Source organism: Hyla sarda, chromosome 8, assembly GCF_029499605.1.
Source record: "Hyla sarda isolate aHylSar1 chromosome 8, aHylSar1.hap1, whole genome shotgun sequence".
Lineage (NCBI taxonomy): Eukaryota > Metazoa > Chordata > Amphibia > Anura > Hylidae > Hyla > Hyla sarda.
Window position 1 is genome coordinate 164845362 of NC_079196.1, and position 24878 is coordinate 164870239.

General features: G+C 40.5%; 1 protein-coding gene across 2 annotated transcripts in view; it reads left to right on the plus strand.

Annotated features, from left to right (window-relative positions):
- Positions 1–2780: 2780 nt before the first annotated feature.
- TMEM114 (transmembrane protein 114) overlaps positions 2781–24878 on the plus strand; it is a 69395-nt gene continuing 47297 nt past the window's right edge. For both annotated transcript variants that reach the window (XM_056535812.1, XM_056535813.1), the window contains exons 1-2: positions 2781–3192; positions 3284–3364. In XM_056535812.1, the coding sequence (XP_056391787.1) occupies positions 3009–3192; positions 3284–3364 (265 nt within the window). In that variant the 5' untranslated portion in view covers positions 2781–3008. The remainder of the gene's footprint in view (positions 3193–3283; positions 3365–24878) is intronic.

Consider the following 24878-nt stretch of genomic DNA (forward strand, 5'->3'; position numbering starts at 1 on the left):
TATCTGTCTGAAAATGAAAATATGGGGAACCCCACACTTTTTTTTAAAATAAATAAATAACAAATTGTGAGGTTTCAAAAAGTTCAATATAATCAAAATAGAGAACCAATAAAAATTACAGATCATGGTGCAAAAAAATGTGCCAACCTTCTTCCTGTGGTCTATGCCTCTTCAGCCTTGAGTTGTCTAGGAATGATGGGAGTTTTAGTTTAGCCAAAGCTTAAGGAATGCTGTTGCTAAACAACTACCATCATTCCCAGACTGCCTTAGGCTGCCTGGGAATGATTAGGGTTGTAGTTTAGCAACAGCTGAAGGCTCACTGTTGCTAAACTACAACCCCAAACATTCCCAACACCCCACGGCTGTCTGGGAATGATTTGGGTTGCAGTTATGTGACAACGGAGGCTTGCCGTTTGCTAAACTACAACCCCCATCATTCCCAGATACCTCTAGGCTGTCTGGGAATGATCGGAGTAGTAGTTTAGAAAAGCTAGAGGCTCCCTGTTGCTAAACTAAAACCCCCATGTTTCCCAGAAAGTCTGTGAATTATGGGAGTTGTAGTTTCCAAACAACTGGAGGCTCGCTGTTGCTAAATTACAACCCTCATTGTTCCCAGACAGCCTTGGGCTGTGGGTTGTAGTTAAGCAGAAGCTGGTGGCTCCCTGTATGGGAAGACACTATCAGAAAGGATCTGTTCACATTATACATTTTAACGTACCTTTTTAAAACAAAAAGGCATGCTAAAAATGTACATACTTACCAACCAGACCCATACTTATCAACCTTATTCCTGGTTCCTGGTATTCTTCTGTAACTTCACCTCTAGTGACATCATCATAAGAGGCAGGGCTACAGAAGAAGATGGGATCTTCCTTCCTTCCTTGCTGGGCTAAGCTGTTCCCGTACCTGTCACCTGCAATCACAGCTCAGGCCCAATGTTGCCAGGTTTGCGCAAGCCGTGCCTGGCAATGTTTGAAAGTTCAGATCAAATCTGGGTTCAGGGGGCTCGGCTCCCTCAAACCTAGTATTGACCTACCTTCAAAATAAAGTCAGAATGTAATTTTTCTGTAGATTTTATGGTAAAATGAGTGATGTCATTACAAAGGAAAAATGGTCCAGCATTAAACAAGCCCTCATATGGCCATGCAAAAATTGAAAATGCAAAAAAACAAAAAAAAACAAATTTTTTTTTAAATAAAAGCACTTGAAGATACAGTGATATATATATATATATATATATATATATATACAGCAACAGGAGAATACAGCAGCACACTGCTAGCACAAAGATATAGATGAAACATGAGTATATAGATAAAACATGAGTATATAGATAGAACATGAAAAGCTATAGCTTTTCATGTTCTATCTATATACTCATGTTTTATCTATATACTCATGTTTCATCTATAACTTTGTGCTAGCAGTGTGCTGCTGTATTCTCCTGTTGCTGTATATTTAGCCCAGCAGCTTGCACCTGCAAGCCAGGTTTTTACAATAGTTTGGATCAATAGTGCTGGCCAATTTATCCTTTGGTTGTATTACACATACGGGGGAGTGGCTACCTCCATGTTGGCTCCTGCACCCCACCCACCTCTATTAGGTGTATATAAGGTGCCTTGGATGTTTCAGACCTTGCAATGCCTGTTGTACTGTTCACACAGAGGCATATACACAGTGTAGGGTCCGTCCCAGAATGAGGTCACCTTACCGTGGTGGGACGGTCCACGCTATTTGGCGCCAAATTTGCAAGCTAAGTACCTCATATTTTCATAGTTTCATATCTTCATTTATTGCATTACAGCTGTATAGCTTTTCATGTTCTATCTATATACTCATGTTTTATCTATATACTCATGTTTCATCTATATCTTTGTGCTAGCAGTGTGATGCTGTATTCTCCTGTTGCTGTATATTTAGCCCAGCAGCCTGCACCTGCAAGCCAGGTTTTTACAATAGTTTGGATCAATAGTGCTGGCCAATTTATCCTTTGGTTATATATATATATATATATATATATATATATATATATATATATATATTTATAGATCACCATGTCCTCAAGTGCTTAAATCATATACTTAATTTTTAGGGTGCTCTTACATAGTGCAGTTTTGAATCCAAAGCCAGGTGTGAATCACGATGAATTAGAGCTAATAAAGAACAGATGCTTCTTCTTTACATTATCATAATTCATTATGATCCACACATGTTTTTGACTAGCAGCAAAACTGCTCTGTGCAAGACCACTGGTGTGGATCATAATAAATAAGGTAATAATCAGAACAGATGACACTTCTTCTCTCTTTTGAATCCACTGGAATGGATTAAAGAAAGAAAAAAAGAGTATATATATATATATATATATATATATATATATATATATATAATCTGCCCAGTAAAACTTCAACAAAACTATCTGAAAACTGCACTGTGTAAGAGGTCCCTTAGAGTACTTCTACTGTGAATCTTTACTACATTGTATTCAGAATGAGAATTACCACCAAGGGATCAATAAGAGGTCATACATATTTTATGCGCCTGGATCATTCCTAGTAGCAATTAATATATAAAGGATAAGGAATAGAATGGGATTGGATTGTACAATTAGTTAAGGAATCGATCAATTCAAATTCATTACAAATGTTACTTTGCTTTGTCATAGGCACGATGCAAGGGCACCCTTTCCAAAATCATTAAAATGTGCAGTGCATTAGTGGCTCGCAATACCGTATTCCTCTCTGCCTTCTCCATGTCTGCCTTATTTATAAAGCTTTCAGTGCTCAGCTTGTTGCATGCTCTGAGCAGCGTCTGCTGAATTGCCATGCCTGCCACTGGCTGAACTATAACATTACTGGGACTGTTTGAACCAAGAAGAAGGCAGATTTTACTGTGGGACTGAAGGGACAAGATGATATTTGTTTCATCCTGATGGAAAAACATTGCATTGAAATGTACTTCCTAGATGACTACTGAATTACTGGAGTATATTAATAACCAGATCTACAATGAAGCTCAAGTTGAGTGTCTTGTCTTTCTTTGTTGCCTTTGTGGGTATTCTAAGCTTTATTTTTTTGGTGGTTGCTATTGGAACAGATTTTTGGTATATTATTGATGCTTCTAAATTGGAGATAAAGAACAACATATCAGAGACCATGAGTTCACACTCAGGACTGTGGCGGATGTGTAAATGTAAGTACCATCAATAATGTGTGAATATCTCTTTTACAAGATGTCACCCACTTCTATTGTTATTGTTTAATTTCTCTTCTTTCTTTTCCAGTTAAGGACAAATGCTCCCCTTTGATAAATCCTTTTTGGCATGGTAACTTAAACTTTACAGATCCACAAAAACAACTTTTAAGTGAGTTGATTTTTATTTTTTTTATATTTGTTATCTTTATGTATTTATAGAAAAAAGTGATTTTATTATTATTTTTTATTATTATTATTGTACTGAAGAAAGCACATTACCTCCTCAAATGGAATTGTAATAGCCAGCTTCTGCGGGAGTATTGTGCCATAATCATGGCCAATAAATTATGTGTAATAGCTATACTGAGAAGATACCATTTGCATTAATAAGATCAATTTATATTCAAAGTCTCTTATTTACATAGAGACTATGAGTGCTTATTTAAAGTTACAGTTCATTACTAGACATATTATTTTTAGCACTATGAATGTTTTGGAATTTTCATAGCAGTAATGATATTACATACATGTATAATGTTACATATAGTATTATAAAATCATTTCTTACAAATAATTTTTACAAATGTATTTATATTTTTGAATACAAAAAAAACTTAATTCAGTTTATTAACAGGTGGCTTTGCCAATTAATTAAAATAATTAGAGTTTTCATATAAATGTGTGTGAGGCCAAATTGTGTTATAGACATCTGAAAGAGGAAAGAGTTTATGTTCTTTGCTAGTGTTGTATCCCCACCTGCAGGTAGATGGTAGTTTTGCAAGGAAATATTTTCATTTAGCTTACATTATGATTAAAGCAAAAGTTCACTAAGGCTCAAAGAAAAACAGATTTGTAAATTACTTCTATTAATTTTTTTAAAATCCTTTCTGTACTTATTAGCAACTGTATACTAAAGAGGAAATTCTTTTCTTTTTGGATTTATTTTATGTCTGACCACAGTGCTTTCTGATGACACCTCTGTCCATGTCAGAAAGTGTCAAGAGCAGGAGAAAATCCCCTTAGCAAACCTATGCTGCTCTGGACAGTTCCTGACACGGACAGAGGTGTCAACAGAGAGCACTGTGGAAAAAAGAAATTCAAAAAAGAACAGAATTTTCTCTGTAGCATACAGCTGCTAAAAAGTACTGGAAGGGTAAAGATTTTTTAATAGAAGTAATTTACAAATCTTAAAGTTAGGTGCAGCTCACAACAGAAGGACCGAGGTATTTGTAAGCTATAGCCGGACCCCACCGGCAACCAAAATGACAATAAATTGCAAAAAAAAAAGCTTATACCTCTAGGGCCTCACCAAATGGTGCATAATGATGAGGGTGGAAATGAATTGAAATGTAACAGCGTTGATCCTAAAATAATTTTTAATTGATTATGAATATTAAAATGAATAACAGATTAACACATTAGACTGGCACTATCTAGTGATAATCCCACTGGGCCCTAGTGGGATATCAAATAAAAATTATTATGTAAAAAAGTAAAAAATGAATAGAATGATAATGTCCTGTATACTAGTGTTCCGTTATGTATGGAGAAAGGTCCATTGATTAACGAGCAAAAATAGAGTATAATAAAATCAATGAAAGTTCAGTTTATGCTTGTAACATAGAATCAATGTCCAGATGTATGATACAATTGTAGTTAGAGTATCTCTCACCACTGCTTCTGGCGGCTTGATGGATCTTTGACGTGGATCGCAGCCTTACACTCCTCTCATGCCCCGATGGTGGGAGAACGCTAGATTCGTCCGTTTCCCTAGCAGCCCCAATGGCAGGGGGGCGCAGTAGGAAGTTCCGTACCGCTGGCTCCCACGCCAGGGGAGCGTGAAGCAATGTTCACACCGGCTTCCCGGCTCACTGAAGATGGAACTGTTCTGACACTCCGGCAAGAGTGTCAGTCTGCACGGGAGCGGTGGTGGATCTGGAGGCAGAGATGCGTTCGGGAGCGGTAGATGGTCCCAGAATGGCGTCCCACGTGGAGGCTTATGCTGCGGGAGGTGTAGGCTGCGGAAGATGATTCAAGGTATGGCGGCGGCCAGGCAGGGCGGAATGTGGCTTAAATTAACTCTTCTGTTGCCAGGACCTATAAGTTAGCAAACGGACACTAGATACAAACTGTGTGAACAGTGGCAGACTCCTAAACGTGTTTCGGGGCACTGGGAACAGCAGTCCTCCGACCCCTTCCTCAGTAGAAATGTGTATATAATAAAATTTGGTAGTGACGCTGTTTTTATAATGAATTTACACCTGTTGGTGATAACTAACAGTTAAGAAACCACGGTCTGTGGATTGTGGTGGATTGTCTCATAGATCCACCAAAACAATGGAGCGGAGCAAACCGGATAGAACGTTGTTCACACCCGGCTTTGTCGGACGATTAGATCATTCATGCCACTTGTGGTTCAACAATATGGTAAAATCAATAAATATAATTGCTGCAAATGTTAAATAAATAAATAAGTACACCACAAGTAGCACAACAATTGTACTAAATGGACATATATAAAAGACATATGATCAGTATCACATGATTAAATGTAATGATTTTACATACATACTTACAGAAAGATATGAAAAGATAGTGATTGTAATGAAAAAGTGTATATATAAATAAGGAAAATGTTGGATACAAATGAATTATCAATACATATGAAAAAAACAAAATAAATATAGTAAATATTGACCGTAATAATGGAAATAAAAATGGAAATAAAATAGAATAAAACAAAAAAATTTAAATAAAAAAATATATAAAATGGAATAAAAAATACAAATAAAAATGGAAATAATAATGGTAATGGGAATAAAAATCTAAAAGGTTAATGTAAATAAAAAATGAAAATAAAAATGGAAATAATAATAATGAAAATTAAAATAAAAAAGGTTAATGTGAATAAACTAAGAAATGAAAATATATAAAAAATTATACAATATATACAATAACAAAATTTAATTAGGAACACGGAATATCTGGCACAATTGGATGAAGTTCCCATCAAACCACGGGCCGCCGACAAGAGTAAAAACATGGCGGCGGGCGGTGGTCGGAGGGGAACTACATCATAGAAAACCGCTCAAAACTGGAGTTCAAACCTTTTGGTTCCATTGATCCAAATTCGTACATCATTTTACTCTCGGAACAAAAAACCCACATCGGAACTCTCAGAAAACATTCATACAAACACACACAATCATCAAAAGAATTACAATAACCCAACCACCACTCTCACTTTGCACAAACAGAAACCCAGATACACTTCGCGTATATTACCCCGTACAGGGTCAAAAACCCATTCACCCTCCAAAAATTTGTACAATAAAATGACCTACAATACAAGAACCTACATTAACACCAGTAGAGGTACTTTAGACCACCGTGCCAGGACCTCCGATTCCAGAACCACCGGCACAGTTATTACTACTCCCAATAACATTGGCAACAATAATAACAACACCATTATCACCAATACCAATAGCCAACATCACATCGAAAAAAATCCAATATGTATGACCCTTAAAGGTAAGTCATACATTAATCCAAGTACGTCAAATTCGGACCCACACATTACCGAACTCACTCCATCAGAAGATCTCTTCCTACCGGAGGATAACCTTCCAGCTACACCAATCCAGACAAAGGTCCAGATCCTTGAGATCAGAAGCAACATTGATCGACTTCAGGAAGAACTAGGCCGAGGTCACCCTAGTGAATGCACGGTCACTACAGCTTTACAACTCTCACCATCTCCAACCAGAGAGAAAGCATTAGAAGACGATCTGTCGATCCTCACTACGCACGAGTTAACCCCCTCAAGATCAGATCCTGACATCAGTCTAGCAAACACACCAACTATTCTCACCTTAGTGGAAAACATCACCATTGTAGACAATTCCAGCCTTGGAATGGTAGCATCGGTTCCATTCCTAAAACCATGCGAGGCTTCAACATCACAAGGGTTTTTTTTAGGGACAACTATAAAACCCAAAACCAAACAAAAAACCATGGAACAGTTCTTCACACCGAAGAAACAAACAAAAAGAAAAAACACAGACGAGGAAAACGAGGAGGAAACAACAAAAGAAAGAAAAGAGAGAAAACTACAGTAACCCCTATTAAATCTGATGACTTCACCAACACAGGCATGAAGATCTTTAATCTATCCAATCATACACTGACGACATATGAGACTAGTCTCTTAAACAAGGGATTGTCCTTCTGTCCAGTCCATAAACCAGATGATTTCACCCTGTTTCTGGACCTCCATCACTTCACCCGCAAATTGACTCTACATAGACACTTTCAAATACAAGATCGTCTAAAAGAAACAATGGATAACACCTCCATACTTACTCCAGATACACATAAAAATCCCCCACCTGGCGTACATCCCGCCATAAAAAATAAATCTAAATTCTACCCAGTCTATAATCAGGGTCATCTGATCAAGACATTCCATGATTTAGTAGCCAATGACCTGAAAACTTTACCTATTAATCCACCGGACACCAAAGAAGGATTGCTTTCAAAAAAAGAAAGACAAGCCCTGAATACGCTGAAAAATAATCCTGAGATAGTAATAAGATCCGCAGACAAAGGTGGTAGCATTGTCGTGCAAAATTACGAAGACTACCACCAAGAAGCCATGAATATTCTGGGAGACCCCAATTATTATAGTAAAACCCAAGAAAACCCTCACCCAGCATTACAAAAGAAAATCATCAACATTGTAGAGGAGGCCTACAAGGAAGGGATCATCACAAAAGAAGAAAAAAAGTTTCTAATCATCACCAATCCTTCACAACCATATTATTATCACCTTCCAAAAATACATAAAAATTCCACTCATCCACCTGGACGTCCCATAATTTCAGGCATTAACAGCTCCACATCCAACATCTCACAGTTTTTGGACCTCATTTTACAAAAATATGTACAGTCACTACCCAGTTATCTCAAGAATTCTGATGATCTCATCCTAACACTACAAGATACTGAATGGAACAATGAATGTATGTTCATCACTATGGATGTTGCTGCTCTATACAGCAACATTCAACATCATATTGGTTTATCTTGCATCAATGATATATTCCAAGAAGATGCTTCAATACCAGAACCCCAAAAAAGGTTTCTGATAAACTGCTTGGAAATGATTCTAACAAATAATTTCTTTCACTATGACGGTGCCACCTATCACCAAATACGCGGTACTGCGATGGGGACCAGGGTGGCACCATCTTATGCCAATCTTGTGATGGGTAAATTCGAAGACCTCTTCATCACCTCACAAAAATTGTTCAAGGACTATGTCATCATATATAAGAGGTATATTGATGACCTTTTCTTAGTCTGGAAAGGACCGCAAGAATATATTCCTGAATTCTTGGAAAACATCAATAGCAATCCTTGGGGACTCACTCTCACTGCACAATCATCATCAGAAAAAATCGAATATCTGGATCTCATAATTTCACATGACCAATCCAGTATCCATACCGCTACATATTTTAAAAGAGTAGACGCCAATAGCTACCTCTCCTTCAATAGCGCTCATTTCAAAAAATGGAAGACAAATATTCCATTCAGCCAGTTCAAAAGGATCCGGAAAAATTGTACTCAAACACGTACATTCCACCAACAAGCATCACTTCTAAAAAAACGATTCCAAGCAAAAGGATATCCTAACAAATTGATCAAGGAGGCATTCAATAAGGCAAACCAACTATCCCAAGAGGAATGTCTAATTGCAAAAAATAAATCATCAGATACTGAAAAAGAACCAATTAGATTAAATTTTATCACCACATATAATCATGCACATGGTCATATCAAATCCATACTCAAGAGGCACTGGCATATCCTACAAACCGATCAGATTCTGAAAGAAACTATACCAATAGCACCGAATGTCACTTTTAGGAGAGCACCAACCTTGAAATCCATCTTAGCCCCAAGTAAATTAAGACAGCAAAACAAACGGAACAATAAGAACAAAGACCCAAGAAATGAATATGGGGTATATAGGTGTCACAAAAAACGGTGCCTGTGCTGCAACACCCTCAAAGCAGACATAAAAACACATACGAGCTTCACCTCCGGTGAAATATTCACCATAAAACACCGTTTGAATTGTTGTTCCAACTATGTAATCTATGTAATCGAATGCTGCTGTGGACAACAATATGTGGGCCGCACGACACAAGAATTACACCTTAGGTTAAATAACCATAGAACAAACATCAAGAAAGGATATACCCTACATAGTGTCTCCCGTCACTGTCGGGAAAAACACCCTCTGATCAAAAATCCGATCTGTATATATCCAATAGATCACATTGAAGATACTGTCCACAATAGATTCGAAGAACTATCCAAACGAGAGATGTTCTGGATATTCCGCCTTGGCACCTTAGTCCCAAGAGGTCTGAATGAAGCAGTGGAACTTATACGTTAACAACTTTAGGCTTATTCCACCCAATACATCCAACATCTACAGGGCCCACCACCATTATTTCCATAAATATATTTACATCAAATCACCACCCAAATGACGCATTTCAATTTGTGTCCTCTACATCATTACTTTTTTATACATACACCTCAATATTTTTATTATTGTTTTTATCAAGTATTATATGTCCAATTTTAGAGTGTACCTCTATAGGTCACTTCCACATGTGTATGCTTTTTATATATATATAATTGTTATACATGGTTTTATATATGTTTTTTTCCCCACCTATTTGTTTGTATCCATGTATTATTGATTATTCTGCCAACTGTGATATTATATGTTCACCACCCATGAGAAAGACAGTGGAATACTGTGATCTCAATATACTATACACATAATTATGAGATCTCACCACAGTGTGACAATCACTACCAATCATTTTTGCACCTACCCTACATCCATACACTCTCCACCAAAGGCATTTTTCCGCCTTGTACCTCCGTACCCATCTATAGACAGCCAAAAGCGCACGAACCAACAAATATCAACCACCAATTAATAAATTAATAGGCTGATACCAGCATTTTTCTGTATATCCAATATACATTTGTCAATAACCAAAAAACTTATCATGACATCACAACAAGCGACAATAAGTATACATATAAATATAAACAAAAACCCTTTTCATTAACACGATTATATCAGAATAGCAAGCTTAACCAGAAAGATTATTATCATAATGTACATATCGTCTCATACGATAGACACAATTTCATAGTATGCAGCAGCATAACTTATAGTGTAAAAGAAATAAAATAATCTTTTTTACACACTAATACACTAGTAATCACCTGGTATCTTCATCAATTACAATTGATATACGAGATGCATTACACAGAAACATAATATATGGAATATTCAACTCACAATATTATATTGTATTATATTCCAATATATTAGCAAAATATTTCCTAGTATTCCCGCAGTCTACTGACATTTTTTCCTCAAGCGAACCAAATCGCAGTTTCCCACTTACCAACACATTGAGAACATCCTCTAAGCCGAACATGATACACCCAGCAGCTCTCTCTACATCCAACCACAAAGTTACACTAGGTACATTGTATACAAACAGCACATTTTATGAATGAACACTCCCGTTCTCAGCCGGCACGTCACATCCGGCACCCAGGTGACGCACCACACCTGTCACAAACTCCCGCACTTTTTGAAGTACACACTGTATATAAAGACTGTCTGTACCCCTGTTATCTATGACCTGATGAAGCAAGGGACCCCTTGCGAAACGCGTCGTCTGAATAAAGCTTTTAAAACTTTCAAATCGTTCCCGTATCTTCCTCCTTCCTCAACCCCCACCTGGGTTGGGAGCTGAACCATCTACGGATCCGGAGGCGCCCCAGAGAAGCATCGCCGTTTTTTCACCAGGACTGGTTAAGCACCTTGCCGAGGTCACCCAGTATCCACACCACTATCCGCCAGACCGACACCACGGAGTATCGGGATAGATGCTTGGCAGCCCAGAGGAGAACGTCTAGAGTGCATGCACTCAGAAAGCCCACATCAGTGTTGTGCCTGAGCTTGCACAACACTAGAAGGTGAGTGTGGTAACACACACTTTAATTTGGCTCCACTATTCCTGTATACGCTAATTTTCAACCTTCGCGATTACCACCATTTACGGCACTTAGATAGCGCCCCCTTTGTTTCCTTTCTTTTTTCCTTTTCTGCACATACTCTCGGACCTAGACATTTTAATCATATAACTACCCCCCATCCAATCTGGTTTGATTATTTGGAGTCCTATGAATTTTAAATTTGATGGATCTCTGTTGTGGGTTATTGAAAAATGTGTTGATAATGGATGTTTTAAATCTCCTTTTTTTATATTATTAATGTGTTCAGCTATTCTTAATTTCAATGTTCTTTTTGTCCTCCCCAAATATTGTTTTTTACAGTCACATTCAAATTTTTCATTTTCACAAGTGGTAATAGGAGAAAAAGCCTCCCAAAATTTGTAACACCATTTCTTCTTAGTATGTAAATACCCCATATGTCGATGTAAAGGGTTCTGCAGGAGAACTACAATGCTCAGAAGAGAAGGAGTGCCATTGAGCTTTTGGGGAAAAAATTTTTGGGAATGGAAGTCGGGGGCCATGTGCGTTTACAAAGCCTGCATGGTGCCAGAACAGTGGACCCCCCACATGTGACCCCATTTTGGAAACTACACCCCTCACAGAATTTAATATGGGGTGCAGTGAGCATTTACACTAACTGGCGTTCGACAGATCTTTGGAACAATGGGCTGTGCAAACGAAAAATTTTATTTTTCATTTTCACGGACCACTGTTCCAAAAATCTGTCAGATACCTGTGGGGTGTAAATGCTCACTGCACCCCTTATTAGATTACGTGAGGGGTGTAGTTTCCAAAATGGGGTCACATGTGGGGGGGGGGTCCACTGTTCAGGCACCATGGGGGCTTTGTAAACACACATGGCCTTCAATTCCATGCTCATCCTCTCTCCAAAAGCCCAGTGGAGCTTCTTCTCTTCTTAGCATTATAGTTCACCCGCAGAGCACTTTATATCCACATATGGGGTATTTCCATACTCAGGAGAAATGGTGCTACAGATTTTGGGGGGGCTTTTTTCTTATTTTCCCTTGTGAAACCAGCACTGTAGTGAAAATTAATTTTTCTGTGACAAAAAGGCAGAAAGACCTGGCACAGCAAACTAATGGCTCTCCGTACTGTGACAAGGTGATGGGACCTATCCGTTCCCGACTGGTGGAGTGTGGTGCTAAACGTGTATGGAAAATAAGCACATTCGTATGTAGCAACAAGAGAAGTACCACGTAGCGACTCACCACTTCTGTAGAAACTTGTTTAATTGAGCTGGTAATCGTACAGCTGGCACATAACAACGGGAACGGGTGTGCAGGGAGGGCTAGACGTGGCGGGGGGAGCTCGAGACGATGGATCCTATTTCGCGTCCAGTGACACTTCTTCCGGTCCTAGTGAGCACAGGTGAGTCCGTAACTTATGCATCCCGCCCCTCTCTGGGGTGGAGCTAATAGGTACGAACAGACAATGTGAACATAGACATATACATCAGTGTAACACCAATTACAATGTGATCACCCAGTTGAAAAATATATCATTCAGACCTGTCACAGGTAAGGGGACAGATCATGTCGATCACTCAGACCCAATGCGCCTAATGCATTGAGTCGGCTTATCCAATCGATTTCTTTCCTCATAAGGATATTGTTGCGATCTATCCCCTGTCCCTGTATTAATACCCTTTCGATACCTGCAAACTTTATTGTATTAAGATCATTTTTATTGACGTCTCTCATATGTAAGATGAATTTGGGGGCACCTTTTCCAGTTTTTAGACTATATAAATGTTCTCTGATTCGTTGATTTAGTTGTCTTTTAGTTTTTCCTATGTAGTAGAAACCGCAAGTACACATGAGGCAGTAAACCACATGTGTACTGCGGCATGAAATAAACTGTTGTACGGTAATTTTAACTCCCCCTAGTGAAAATTCCCGTTGTCCTAGATTGTATTTGCAAAAACTACAATTTTTACATAAAAAATTACCAATAGGAGACTTTTTGTCTAACCATGTTGTGGCGTCTTGTTTATTTTGTCTAGCGGCTAATTTTTTGATGTATCCTCCTATTGTTGTATTACGTTTGTAGGTTACAATGGGGCGATTTTTTGCTATTTTTTCTAGGTCGGGATCAGCTTCGAGTATATACCAATTTTTTTTAATGGCTTGACTAATAAGACTATTCATGGGTGAGTTATGAAATGCAAAGACAAACCGCTGCATCTTATTTTCTTGCTTCTTTTTCCTCTTAATTTCTTGTCTATTTTTACTCTCCACCTTTTCATAGGCTCTCTCTATAATTTGTGCCGGATAGTTACGTTCTGTTAACCTTTGTTTTAACTCTTCTGCCTGTAACTGATATCCTGTTTCTTCTGAATTAATTCTCTTAAGTCGCATAAACTAACTGTATGGGATGCTGTTATGGACGTGTTTGGGATGGGAACTATTGTAGTGTAGTAGTGAGTTCTGCATAATGTCCTTCCGATACCCTGTAGTTTTTATTCGGTTGTCCTCTATCCAAATTTTAACATCCAGAAAATCTAATGATTCACCTCCGAACTGGTACGTAAAATACATATTTTGTTGGTTCTGTTCGTTCATATATTTGACGAATTCTTGGAAGGTTGTTTCATCTCCATCCCATACTATATTCTGGAGATATATGGATTGGACGTGAAAAATACCATTTGGTACCATTAGAGAACCAAATGGTATTTTCCACGTCCAATCCATATATCTCCAGAGTTAAAAAATATCTTCCCTATGTGGATGATATCTTCATAGTATGGGATGGAGATGAAACAACCTTCCAAGAATTCATCAAATATATGAACGAACAGAACCAACAAAATATGTATTTTACGTACCAGTTCAGAGGTGAATCATTAGATTTTCTGGATGTTAAAATTTGGATAGAGGACAACCGAATAAAAACTACAGGGTATCGGAAGGACATTATGCAGAACTCACTACTACACTACAATAGTTCCCATCCCAAACACATCCATAACAGCATCCCAAACAGTCAGTTTATGCGACTTAAGAGAATTAATTCAGAAGAAACAGGACATCAGTTACAGGCAGAAGAGTTAAAACAAAGGTTAACAGAACGTATCTATCCGGCACAAATTATAGAGAGAGCCTATGAAAAGGTGGAGAGTAAAAATAGACAAGAAATTAAGAGGAAAAAGAAGCAAGAAAATAAGATGCAGCGGTTTGTCTTTGCATTTCATAACTCACCCATGAATAGTCTTATTAGTCAAGCCATTAAAAAAAATTGGTATATACTCGAAGATGATCCCGACCTAGAAAAAATAGCAAAAAATCGCCCCATTGTAACCTACAAACGTAATACAACAATAGGAGGATACATCAAAAAATTAGCCGCTAGACAAAATAAACAAGACGCCACAACATGGTTACACAAAACGGCTCCTAATGGTAATTTTTCATGTAAAAATTGTAGTTTTTGCAAAAACAATCTAGGACAACGGGAATTTTCACTAGGGGGAGTTAAAATTACCGTACAACAGTTTATTTCATGCCGCAGTACACATGTGATTTACTGCCTCATGTGTACTTGCGGTTTCTACTACATAGGAAAAACTAAAAGACAACTAAATCAACGAATCAGAGAACATCTATATAGTCTGAAAACTGGAAAAGGTGCCCCCAAATTCATCTTACATATGAGAGACATCCATAAAAATGATCTTAATACAATAAAGTTTGCAGGTATCGAAAGGGTATTAATACAGGGACAGGGGATAGATCGCAACAATATCCTTATGAGGAAAGAAATCGATTGGATAAGCCGACTCAATGCATTAGGCGCATTGGGTCTGAATGATCGATATGATCTGTCCCCTTACCTGTGACAGGTCTGAATGATATATTTTTTAACTGGGTGATCACATTGTAATTGGTATTACACTGATGTATATGTCTATGTTCACATTGTCTGTTCGTACCTATTAACTCCACCCCAGAGAGGGGCGGGATGCATAAGTTACGGACTCACCTGGGCTCACTAGGACCGGAAGAAGCGTCACTGGATGCGAAATAGGATCCATAGTCTCGAGCTCCCCCCCCGCCACGTCTAGCCCTCCCTGCACACCCGTTCCCATTGTTATGTGCCAGCTGTACGATTACCAGCACAATTAAACAAGTTTCTACAGAAGTGGTGAGTCGCTACGTGGTACTTCTCTTGTTGCTACATACGAAAATTAATTTGTCATTTTCACATCCAACTTTAACGAAAATTTGTCAAACACCTGTGGAGTGTTATGGCTCACTATACCCACTGTTATATTCCGTGAGGGGTGCAGTTTCCAAAATGGGGTCACATGTGTGTATTTACTTTTTTGCATTTATGTCAGAATCGCTGTAAAATCAGCCACCTCTGTGCAAATCACCAATTTAGGACTCAAATGTATATAGTGCGCTCTTACTACTGAGCCCTGTTGTGCAACCGCAGAGCATTTTATGTCCACACATGAGGTATTTCTGTACTCAGGAGAAATTGCGTTACAAATTTTGGTGGTCTTTTTTCCCTTTTTTCTTTTTGAAAAGTATTGGGCAACACCAGCATGTTAGCGTAAAAAATTTAAAAAAATTTACAATAACATGTTGGTGTAGACCCCAACTTAGGGGTAAAAGGAGAAAAAGACCTCCAAAATTTGTTAGGCAATTTCTCCTGATTACGGAGATACCCCATATGTGACCTAAACTGCTGCCTTGAAATATGACAGGGATCCGAAGTGAGAAAGCACTATGCGCATATGAGGCCTTAATTAGGGATTTGCATAGGGACGGACCCGGATGCAAGCATTACACTTGCCTCCGATACCAAAAATACCCTATGACAGTGTTTCCCAGTACGTGTAACTGTGTAAGGGTGTGCTTGCCGCATGTCAAACTTGAAGCAGGAAACTCACTGTAAACCTGTACATTCACATGGGGGGGGGGGGGGCAAACCTCCAGCTGTTGCAAAACTACAACTCTCAGCATGCCCTTTGGCTGTCCATGCATGCTGGGAGTTGTAGTTATGCAACAGCTGAAGGCACACTGGTTAAAAAACAGTGAGAGTTTGTAACTTAACTCAGTGTTTCCCAACCAGTGTGCCTCCAGCTGTTGCAAAACTACAACTCCCAGCATGTACGGTCTGTCAGAGCATGCTGGAAGTTGTAGTTTTGCAACAGCTGGAGACACACTGGTTGCGAAACACTGAGTTAGGCAACACACTCTCAGTGTTTCACAACCAGTGTGCCTTCAGCTGTCTCAAAACTACAACTCTCAGCATGCACTGACGGCGAAGGGCATGCTGGCAGTTGTAGTTATGCAACAGCTTTAGGCACACTAAGCAACAGCAGGAGGTGAACAGGTCTCAGCTCCTGCTGTATCCTGCTGCCTCCGCTGCTCCTGCCATCGTCGCTCCATCGTCGGCCTGAAGGGACCCCGCCGACCTCTGCTGAGGTAAACAAGGCCCCAATCGCCGCCCCAATCAATGGTGATCACTGCCCAGCAGGACAGTGATTGGTCGATCGCTCTGACCGACTGATCATGTGATCGTGTGGTGGCACCCGTGCCACCTCACTCCTGCTAGTAAAGGGTGATAGATGCCATCTTGGATAGCACCTATCACCCTTTTTTTCCGGGTCACCGGAGACCCGATTGATCTGGAATTGCCGCTAATCACTGGTCTGAATTGACCTCAGGACTCCCCCAGGGCTTTGCACGAGATGCCAGCTGAACGATTTCAGCAGGCATCCTGGTCCGGACCCCGCTCGATTAGCGGCAGGGACCGGAAAGCCGCAGGACGTATTGCATCCCCAAGAGGTTATATATGTAATACTGATGCACGAGCAATAGCTGTTACCCAGCCTATGGCTGACTAGCTGCCCCCCTGGAAGATTGTCCGTGTACCGATGAAATAAAATATCCGTGACACTGGTTCCCTTCATTTCTACCTGTTCGTTATATTTATATATATACATATATATATATATATATATATATATGTAATACTACTAACAATAATAATAATTATTATTATTATTAGAGATGAGCGAATTTTTGAAAAAATTGATTCGGCCGATTCGCCAAATTGTCCAACAAAATGTGTTTAGGTCTGAATTTATTTGTGGTGAATTCCTATTAAAAATGTCTATTTCTGGCCTACTGAGAGCCTCAATATGGGTGTAGAACACTTTGCCTAGCTGTAACACACATAGGGTGTGTGCTAGGATTGTGAAATAATACTGTTATTCAGTATGACATGCAGATCAGAGGCGTCGCTATTAGAATCACTGTTGCAGAGTGGCGCAATGACAGAGCCTGAAGGTGGCATCAGTATGAATAGACCATAAAGTGGCTGAATGACACAGCGTGGGGGTGGCAGCAGCATGAGTAGTCCATATAGTGGCAAAATGACACAGCCTGGAGTTGGTGGCAGCATGAGGAAAACATATAGTTGCTGAATGACACAGCCTGGAGTTGGCAGCAGCATATAGAGGCTGAAGGACACAACCTGGAGTTTGCGGCAGTGTGAGGAGATCATTTAGTGGCTGAATGACACAGTCTGGAGATGGCGGAAGCATGAGAAGACCATATAGTGGCTGAATGACACAGCCTGGAGTTGGCGACATCATAAGGAGACTATATAGGGGCTGAATGACACAGCGTGGAGGTAGCAGCAGAAAGAGGAGGCCATACAGTGCCTGAAAGACACAGCATGGAGGTGGCAGCAGCATGAGTAGTCCATATAGTGGCTGAATGACACAGCCTGGAGTTGTCAGCAGCATATAGGGACTGAATGACACAGCCTGGAGTTGGCCACATCATAAGGAGACTATATAGGGCCTGAATGACACAGTATGGAGGTGGGGCAGCTTGAGGAGACCATATAGTGGCTGAATGACACAGCGTGGAGGTGGCTGAAGCATGAAGAGACCATATAGTGGCTGAATGATACAGCCTGGAGTTGGTGGCAGCTTAGTGGCTGAATGACATGGCCTGGTGTTGGCGGCAGCATGAGGAGACCATATAGGGGCTTAATGACACAACCTGGAGTTGGCGGCAGCATAAGGAGACCATATAGTGACTGAATGACACAGCCTGGAGGTGGCAGCAGCAAGAGGAGAACATATAGTGGCAGTATGTGACAGCTTGGAGCTGGCATCAGCATGAGGAGAACATATGGTGTCAGAATAAGAGAGCCTGGAGCTGGCATCAGCATGAGGAGAACATATGGTGGCAGAATGAGACAGTCTGGAGGTGGCATCAGCACGAGGAGAACATATGGTGGCAGAATGAGACAGACTGGAGGTGGCAGCAGCATAAGGAGTCCTGAAAGTGACTCGGTGAAAGAGTGGTGAGGTGGGTAGCAATACCAGTACCAGGTGATGAAGGTGGGTGAACAAAGAAGAACTTGTTATCAGATATGTGGTATCAGGTGGGTGGCAGGATCAGAATAGTAGATGAGGCAGTTACGCAGAAGAAAACAGTCTCTTTTGTAAAAGTTTTAGTAAGCACAAGTAAGTGTTGAGGATATGCATTACGAAAAACTTAACTTTTAATAATATTCTAGGATAAAATATATGTACACAATTCTTTTTAAATCAAGCAAAAGGAAAGGTGTGCAAAAAACACCATGTGCTACCTACCCCACCAAGTATTGATGTAATGCAAAGACTTCTAAAAGGTGGAAGGAAACAACGTATGATCCATTGTAATCCCCTGTAATGCCCTACTCTCGCATTATTAATTCCCTTCTTTGCAAATGTATCTTGCCCTAAAAAGGGCGGCCCCACACAGAAATCTCTCCCTATGAAATAGGGATTGGTTCCTATGTGGGGCCACGCTTTTTAAGACGAGTAACACTTTCCTCGAAAAGGTGGAAGGGAACAACGTATTGTCCATTGTAGCAGGTGGGGGTAAAAACTTCCCCTGTAAGGCCCTACTATCGCCCTATTAATTCCCTTCTTGGCAAGTCTTACTCACCCTAAAAAGGGCGGCCCAGACAGGAAACTCTCTCTATTTCCACCTAAAAACGAAATGGCATTGTTTGTAGGTGAAAATAGGGAGAGGTTCCTGTCTGGGGCTGCCCTTTTTAGGGCGAGTTACACTCGCCAAGAAGGGAATTCATACAAGAGTAGGGCCTTACAGGGGAAGATTTTAACCCCACCGATTACGATGGACCATACGTTGTCCCCTTCCACCTTTTAGAGGTCTTTGAATCACCTCAATACTTGGTGGTGTAGGTGGCACGTGGTGTTTTTGGCACACCTTTCCTTTTGTTTGATTTAAAAAAAATGTGGGTACATACATTTTATCCTAAGAACATCACTAAAAGTTAGCTTTTACGTAATGCATATCCTCAATACTTACTTGCGGTCTGATGCGGAGGTATGTTTGTAACTGGGGAGCAACGCCTTAAATATGTTTAGCACTATCCTTAATTGTGAAGTGTTGGTGTGCCACCATGGTCAGTCTACTGTGATGCATCAGACATTGGTGAATGGAAATCCTGTCTTTCGACATTTTTCATTCTCCTTGGGGTTACTATGGCCCCGCCGCACTAAACACCCACCCTGATGGCACACTACTGGCAAATCAAGTTTGGCTGATCAGAAGTCCTGCCGATCTTCAAGATGTGTTGGCATGGTCATGTCAAGGTATGCCACCCCCTGCTGGTTCAGGTCCTGCTCCAGATCGACCTGCTGCTTATGAGTTGCTTCACTATGTGGGTGAAGAAAGCTACTCATCAATGACTGTAGACTCAGGCTGCTGCTGATGGAGCTGGTACTGCTCCTTCCACCCCACCCCTTCCTAGCAGCCATGGCAGTGGAAGGTGAGGGCAGAGGGCCCCCCGAGTTAGACCTGCGAGAGTATGGACGATCGCGCCAATAGGCATTGGCTAACTGACTATGTAGGATGTCTCTGTAGTAGGTCAGTTTGTTCTCCCTCTCAGTGGGTGTAAAAAAGGCCCTCATTTTGTGCCAGTAGCGAGGGTCCAATAAGGTGGAGATCCAGAAGTCATCCCGCTGCCGAATGGTGACAATTCGGCGGTCACTACGCAAGCAAATGAGCATGCATCGTACCATTTGTGTAAGTGACTAGGAGGACTCCCTGCCTCCATCTCCACTGCATACTGCCATGGTGTGTCTGGGTCCTCTGTCTCGACTTTCTCATAACCCTCTAGCTCCTCTGGCTGCTTCTGATCCTCCTCTCCTGTCAGATGACTAGATAAACCACTCATTGCGCGATACCTAAACTGTGCTCCACTGTGCCCCTCCCCCTCATCCTCCTACTCCAGTTCAGACCCCATAGAACTCATGTGGCAGTGAGATGTAGGCGTCACGTCTCCAGTGCCCTGACCAGCCATCGTTACCAACACGTGTTGTAGTAGAGGAAGCAGTGGAATGACATTGTTCATTCCATAATCTTGGTGACTGACTAAAAGGTGGCTTCCTCAAAAGGCCTGAGCAAACGGCAGGTGTCACATATGAGCTGCCACTGGTTGACATTGAAGTTACACAGGGGAGTACCACTATCCGCTTGGATTATCAAGAAATCGGTGAAGACTTTTCTCTGTTCGTATAGTCGGTCCAACATATGGAGGGTGGAATTCCAATGCATGGAAACGTCGCAAATCAGAATATGTTGGGGGATACCGTTCTGACGCTGCAGTTCAAAGAGGGTGTGTTTTGCAGTGTACGAGTAGCTGAAGTGCATGCAAAGTTTCCTTTCCATTGTTAGGAGGCCTTGCAGATGGGGGGAAAATTCAGGGATCACTCGACAACCAGATTGAACACGTGTGCCATGCAGGGCGGATGGCTCAGGTTTCCTTGTCGCAGCTCAGACAAGATGTTCTTCCCATTGTCAGTCACCATGGTTCCCATTTCCAGTTTTAGTGGAGTAAGCCATGATTTGATTTCTTTTAGCAGTTGCTCCCCTGTGTGTCTCCGTTTGCAAAGGCAAACTATGTGAAGAACAGCGTGACTTCGCCGTGCCTTGCACACATGGTATGCTTTAGAGGCACTGAGACTTGTCCCTACAGTGGAGGCTGAGGACACGGTGGAGGATGAGGAGGTAGCGTTTCACACTGTCACAGGACCAACGGCCTGAGAGCATGAAAACGGAAGTGGCGGGACCTGTCCAAGTTGCTGTTGTGCCTGTGCAGGAACCACATTCACCCAGGGGGCCGTAAAGCACATGTAATGTCCCTGACTGTAGTTACAGCTCCACACGTCGGCACTGCCGTGCACTTTGGTACGCACCGACAAGCTCAAGGACTGGCCCACCTTCTCTTCCAAAAAATTGTGCAGGGCTGGTACTGCCTTCTTTGCAAAGAAATGAGGGCTTGGGACTCTCCACCTTGGCTCGGCACAAGCCATCAGTTCTCTGAAAGGTGTAGAGTCTACCTCTTGAAAAGGGAGGGGCTGCAGCACCAGAATCTTGGACAGGAGCACATTCAGCTTCTGCACTGTTGGATGAGTGGGCACATGTTGTTGTCTCTTGGACATGGCTTTGCACAAATTTTTTTTGGTTTTGGCAGTGCATACAAAACAGCAATTTAAGATTAAAAACTTGCATTTTTTTCCTTGCATTTTTAGAAGCACTCCTAAGAGTTGCAGAACATACCCACGTAATATCTGTTTTTGACTAAATTTACATAAAGGGTTAGGGCCCTTCCCAGGGGGTGATTGTATCTGTGAAATATAGTAACATTAATGGAAATTAATATTTATCTAATTGCTTGTTGGTGCCATATTTCCATGTGTAAACAAACATTGGCTTGAGTAGCAATGCTAGAACAAAAATGTGCTGAGCTGCAGCATGCATGCCTTCTCCCTTCCCAACCCCTTCCTTCTTTGCTTCCAGCATTAAGCCCCGAATATCAATTATGCAGAGATGACAAGACATGCTCCAACAGCTTAGTCCAGTCTCTGCAACTCTTTATCATGGAAGGAAAACATAATTTTATAGTTTTGCAAACAACTCAGATCAGCTATCTGTCTATATCTGAAGCTCTGAGCATGACATAGAGCTGTCAGATTCCCATTAACCTTATTATGTCCAAATGTCAAACATGTACAGAGCTTTGACCAAAATCAACTACTGCTAGTGACTAGTATCATAACAGCCAGTGCAATATTTTTAATTTATTTGGGACATTAAATGGGACCATTTCGAAATATAACTTGCCCCTTAATAAACAAGCTATTATATTGTGATTGGTAGTAAAAAGAAAAGAGGTGGGGGTTGGGGGAAAAAAGGAGAACACCCTGTTATCAAAATCCTCTGTGTCAGAAAGGAGTTACATTTTATTTTGAATACATAGGACTTGTTTGATACATTTTTATTCCACTTTTTTTTAGTGAGGTGACCAAAAACTTCAATACTTGTATTTCTTTGTCTTTAGAACATTAACCATGTAGTATACATATTATTTTAGTGTTTTTTTTTATTTTTAGAATTTTCAAAAACTGTATGTAAGTTATATAAGTTTGTAAGAGGCAATTCTTACTATTATATTGCAGGGAGTGATTTTACGATGTACGCATCACCACTCACAGTACTGTATAGGAGCAGAGAACAGCTGTTCTCCCTGCTCCCATACTCCAGAGCGGTACAGTGGAGCACTTCCACTGCAGGCCGTGGGCAATGACGTCATCTCCTCACGCGCGGCTTGCTGAAGAAGTCCTATACCAGAGTCCGGACCTTAGGGAGGAAGAGGAGCGGAAGGAAAGTAAGTTACACTTTTATTGTTTTTTGGTGATGGTGGTGGTGGTTGGGTAGTGGCATGGCTTAGAGATCATAGAAAAAATAACAAATTATATTGTTAAAATTTCAGGGGGGGGGGGGTGCCATTAAAATGTATCCTTTATTGGTATGCATTAAAATACACCAAAATTTTTTGTGCATAAATTATACCGCCACCTCAAATAATCAAAGGGTGTGTAGGATACCACCAAACAATTACCACAGTTTTGTGGATTTACCAAATACTTAGTATTATTTACTCTTATGCCTGGGTCAAACCCAACGCGTTTCTGCACCAATATAAGGGCGTCCTCAGGAGTATTACCCAGAGAATATCAGATAGTTGTATTATAATAAATTGCAAAACAAAATGGGTGGTGGCATGGCTTACTAATGGGAGGAAGGGGGCTACAATACCTATGTAACTACTGGGGGTCTGCAATACCTATGTAACTAATGGGGGGCCTTCAATACCTACCTAACTAACGGGGAGGGGGGCTGCAATACCTACCTACCGACCTAATGGGGGCTGCAATATCTACCTACCTAATGGGAGGCTGCAATACCTACCTAACTAATGGGGGCTACAATACCTACCTAACTAATGGGGGGCTGCAATACTTACCTTACTAATGGGGGGCTGCAATACCTACCTTACTAATGGGGGGCTGCAATACCTACCTAACTACTGAGGGGCTAGAATAACTATCTAAGTACTGCAAGCTTCCCTATCTACCAGGGGATTACCTGCCCATCTGCCTGAAGTATTTCCTACCTACCTACTGTGGTCGTCCACCAAATTGGGGGAAGGGCTCTAAAATATCCTTTGCCTGTGTCGATGAAAATCCCTGCATGGGCCCTGTATTTACATACATAAGTATTTATCCCCTTAAGGACTCAGGGTTTTTCCGTTTTTGCACTTTCGTTTTTTCCTCCTTACCTTTTAAAAATCATAACCCTTTCAATTTTCCACCTAAAAATCCATATTATGGCTTATTTTTTGCATCGCCAATTCTACTTTGCAGTGACATTAGTCATTTTACCCAAAAATGCACGGCAAAACGGAAAAAAAAATCATTGTGCGACAAAATCGAAAAAAAAGCGCCATTTTGTAACTTTTGGGGGCTTCCGTTTCTACGCAGTGCATATTTCGATACAAATTACACCTTATCATTATTCTGTAAGTCCATATGGTTAAAATGATACCCTACTTATATAGGTTTGATTTTGTCGCACTTCTGGAAAAAATCATAACTACATGCAGGAAAATTTATATGTTTAAAAATGTCATCTTCTGACTCCTATAACTTTTTATTTTTCCACGTACAGGGCAGTATGAGGACTAATTTTTTGCGCCGTGATCTGAAGTTTTTATCGGTATGATGTTTGTTTTGATCAGACTTTTTGATCACTTTTTATTCATTTTTTTAATGGTATAAAAAGTGACCAAAATACGCTTTTTTGGACTTTGGAAATTTTTTGCGCGTACGCCATTGACCGTGCAGTTTAATTAATGATATATTTTTATATTTCGGACATTTACGCACGCAGCGATACCACATATGTTTATTTATTTATTTTTTTACACAGTTTTATTTTTTTATGGGAAAAGGGGGGTGATTCAAACTTTTATTAGGGAAGGGGTTAAATGACCTTTATTAACACTTTTTTTTTACTTTTTTTTTGCAGTGTTATAGGTCCCATAGGGACCTATAACACTGCACACACTGATCTCCTATGCTGATCACTGATGTGTATTAACACGCCTGTGATCAGCATTATCGGCGCTTGACTGCTCCTGCCTGGATC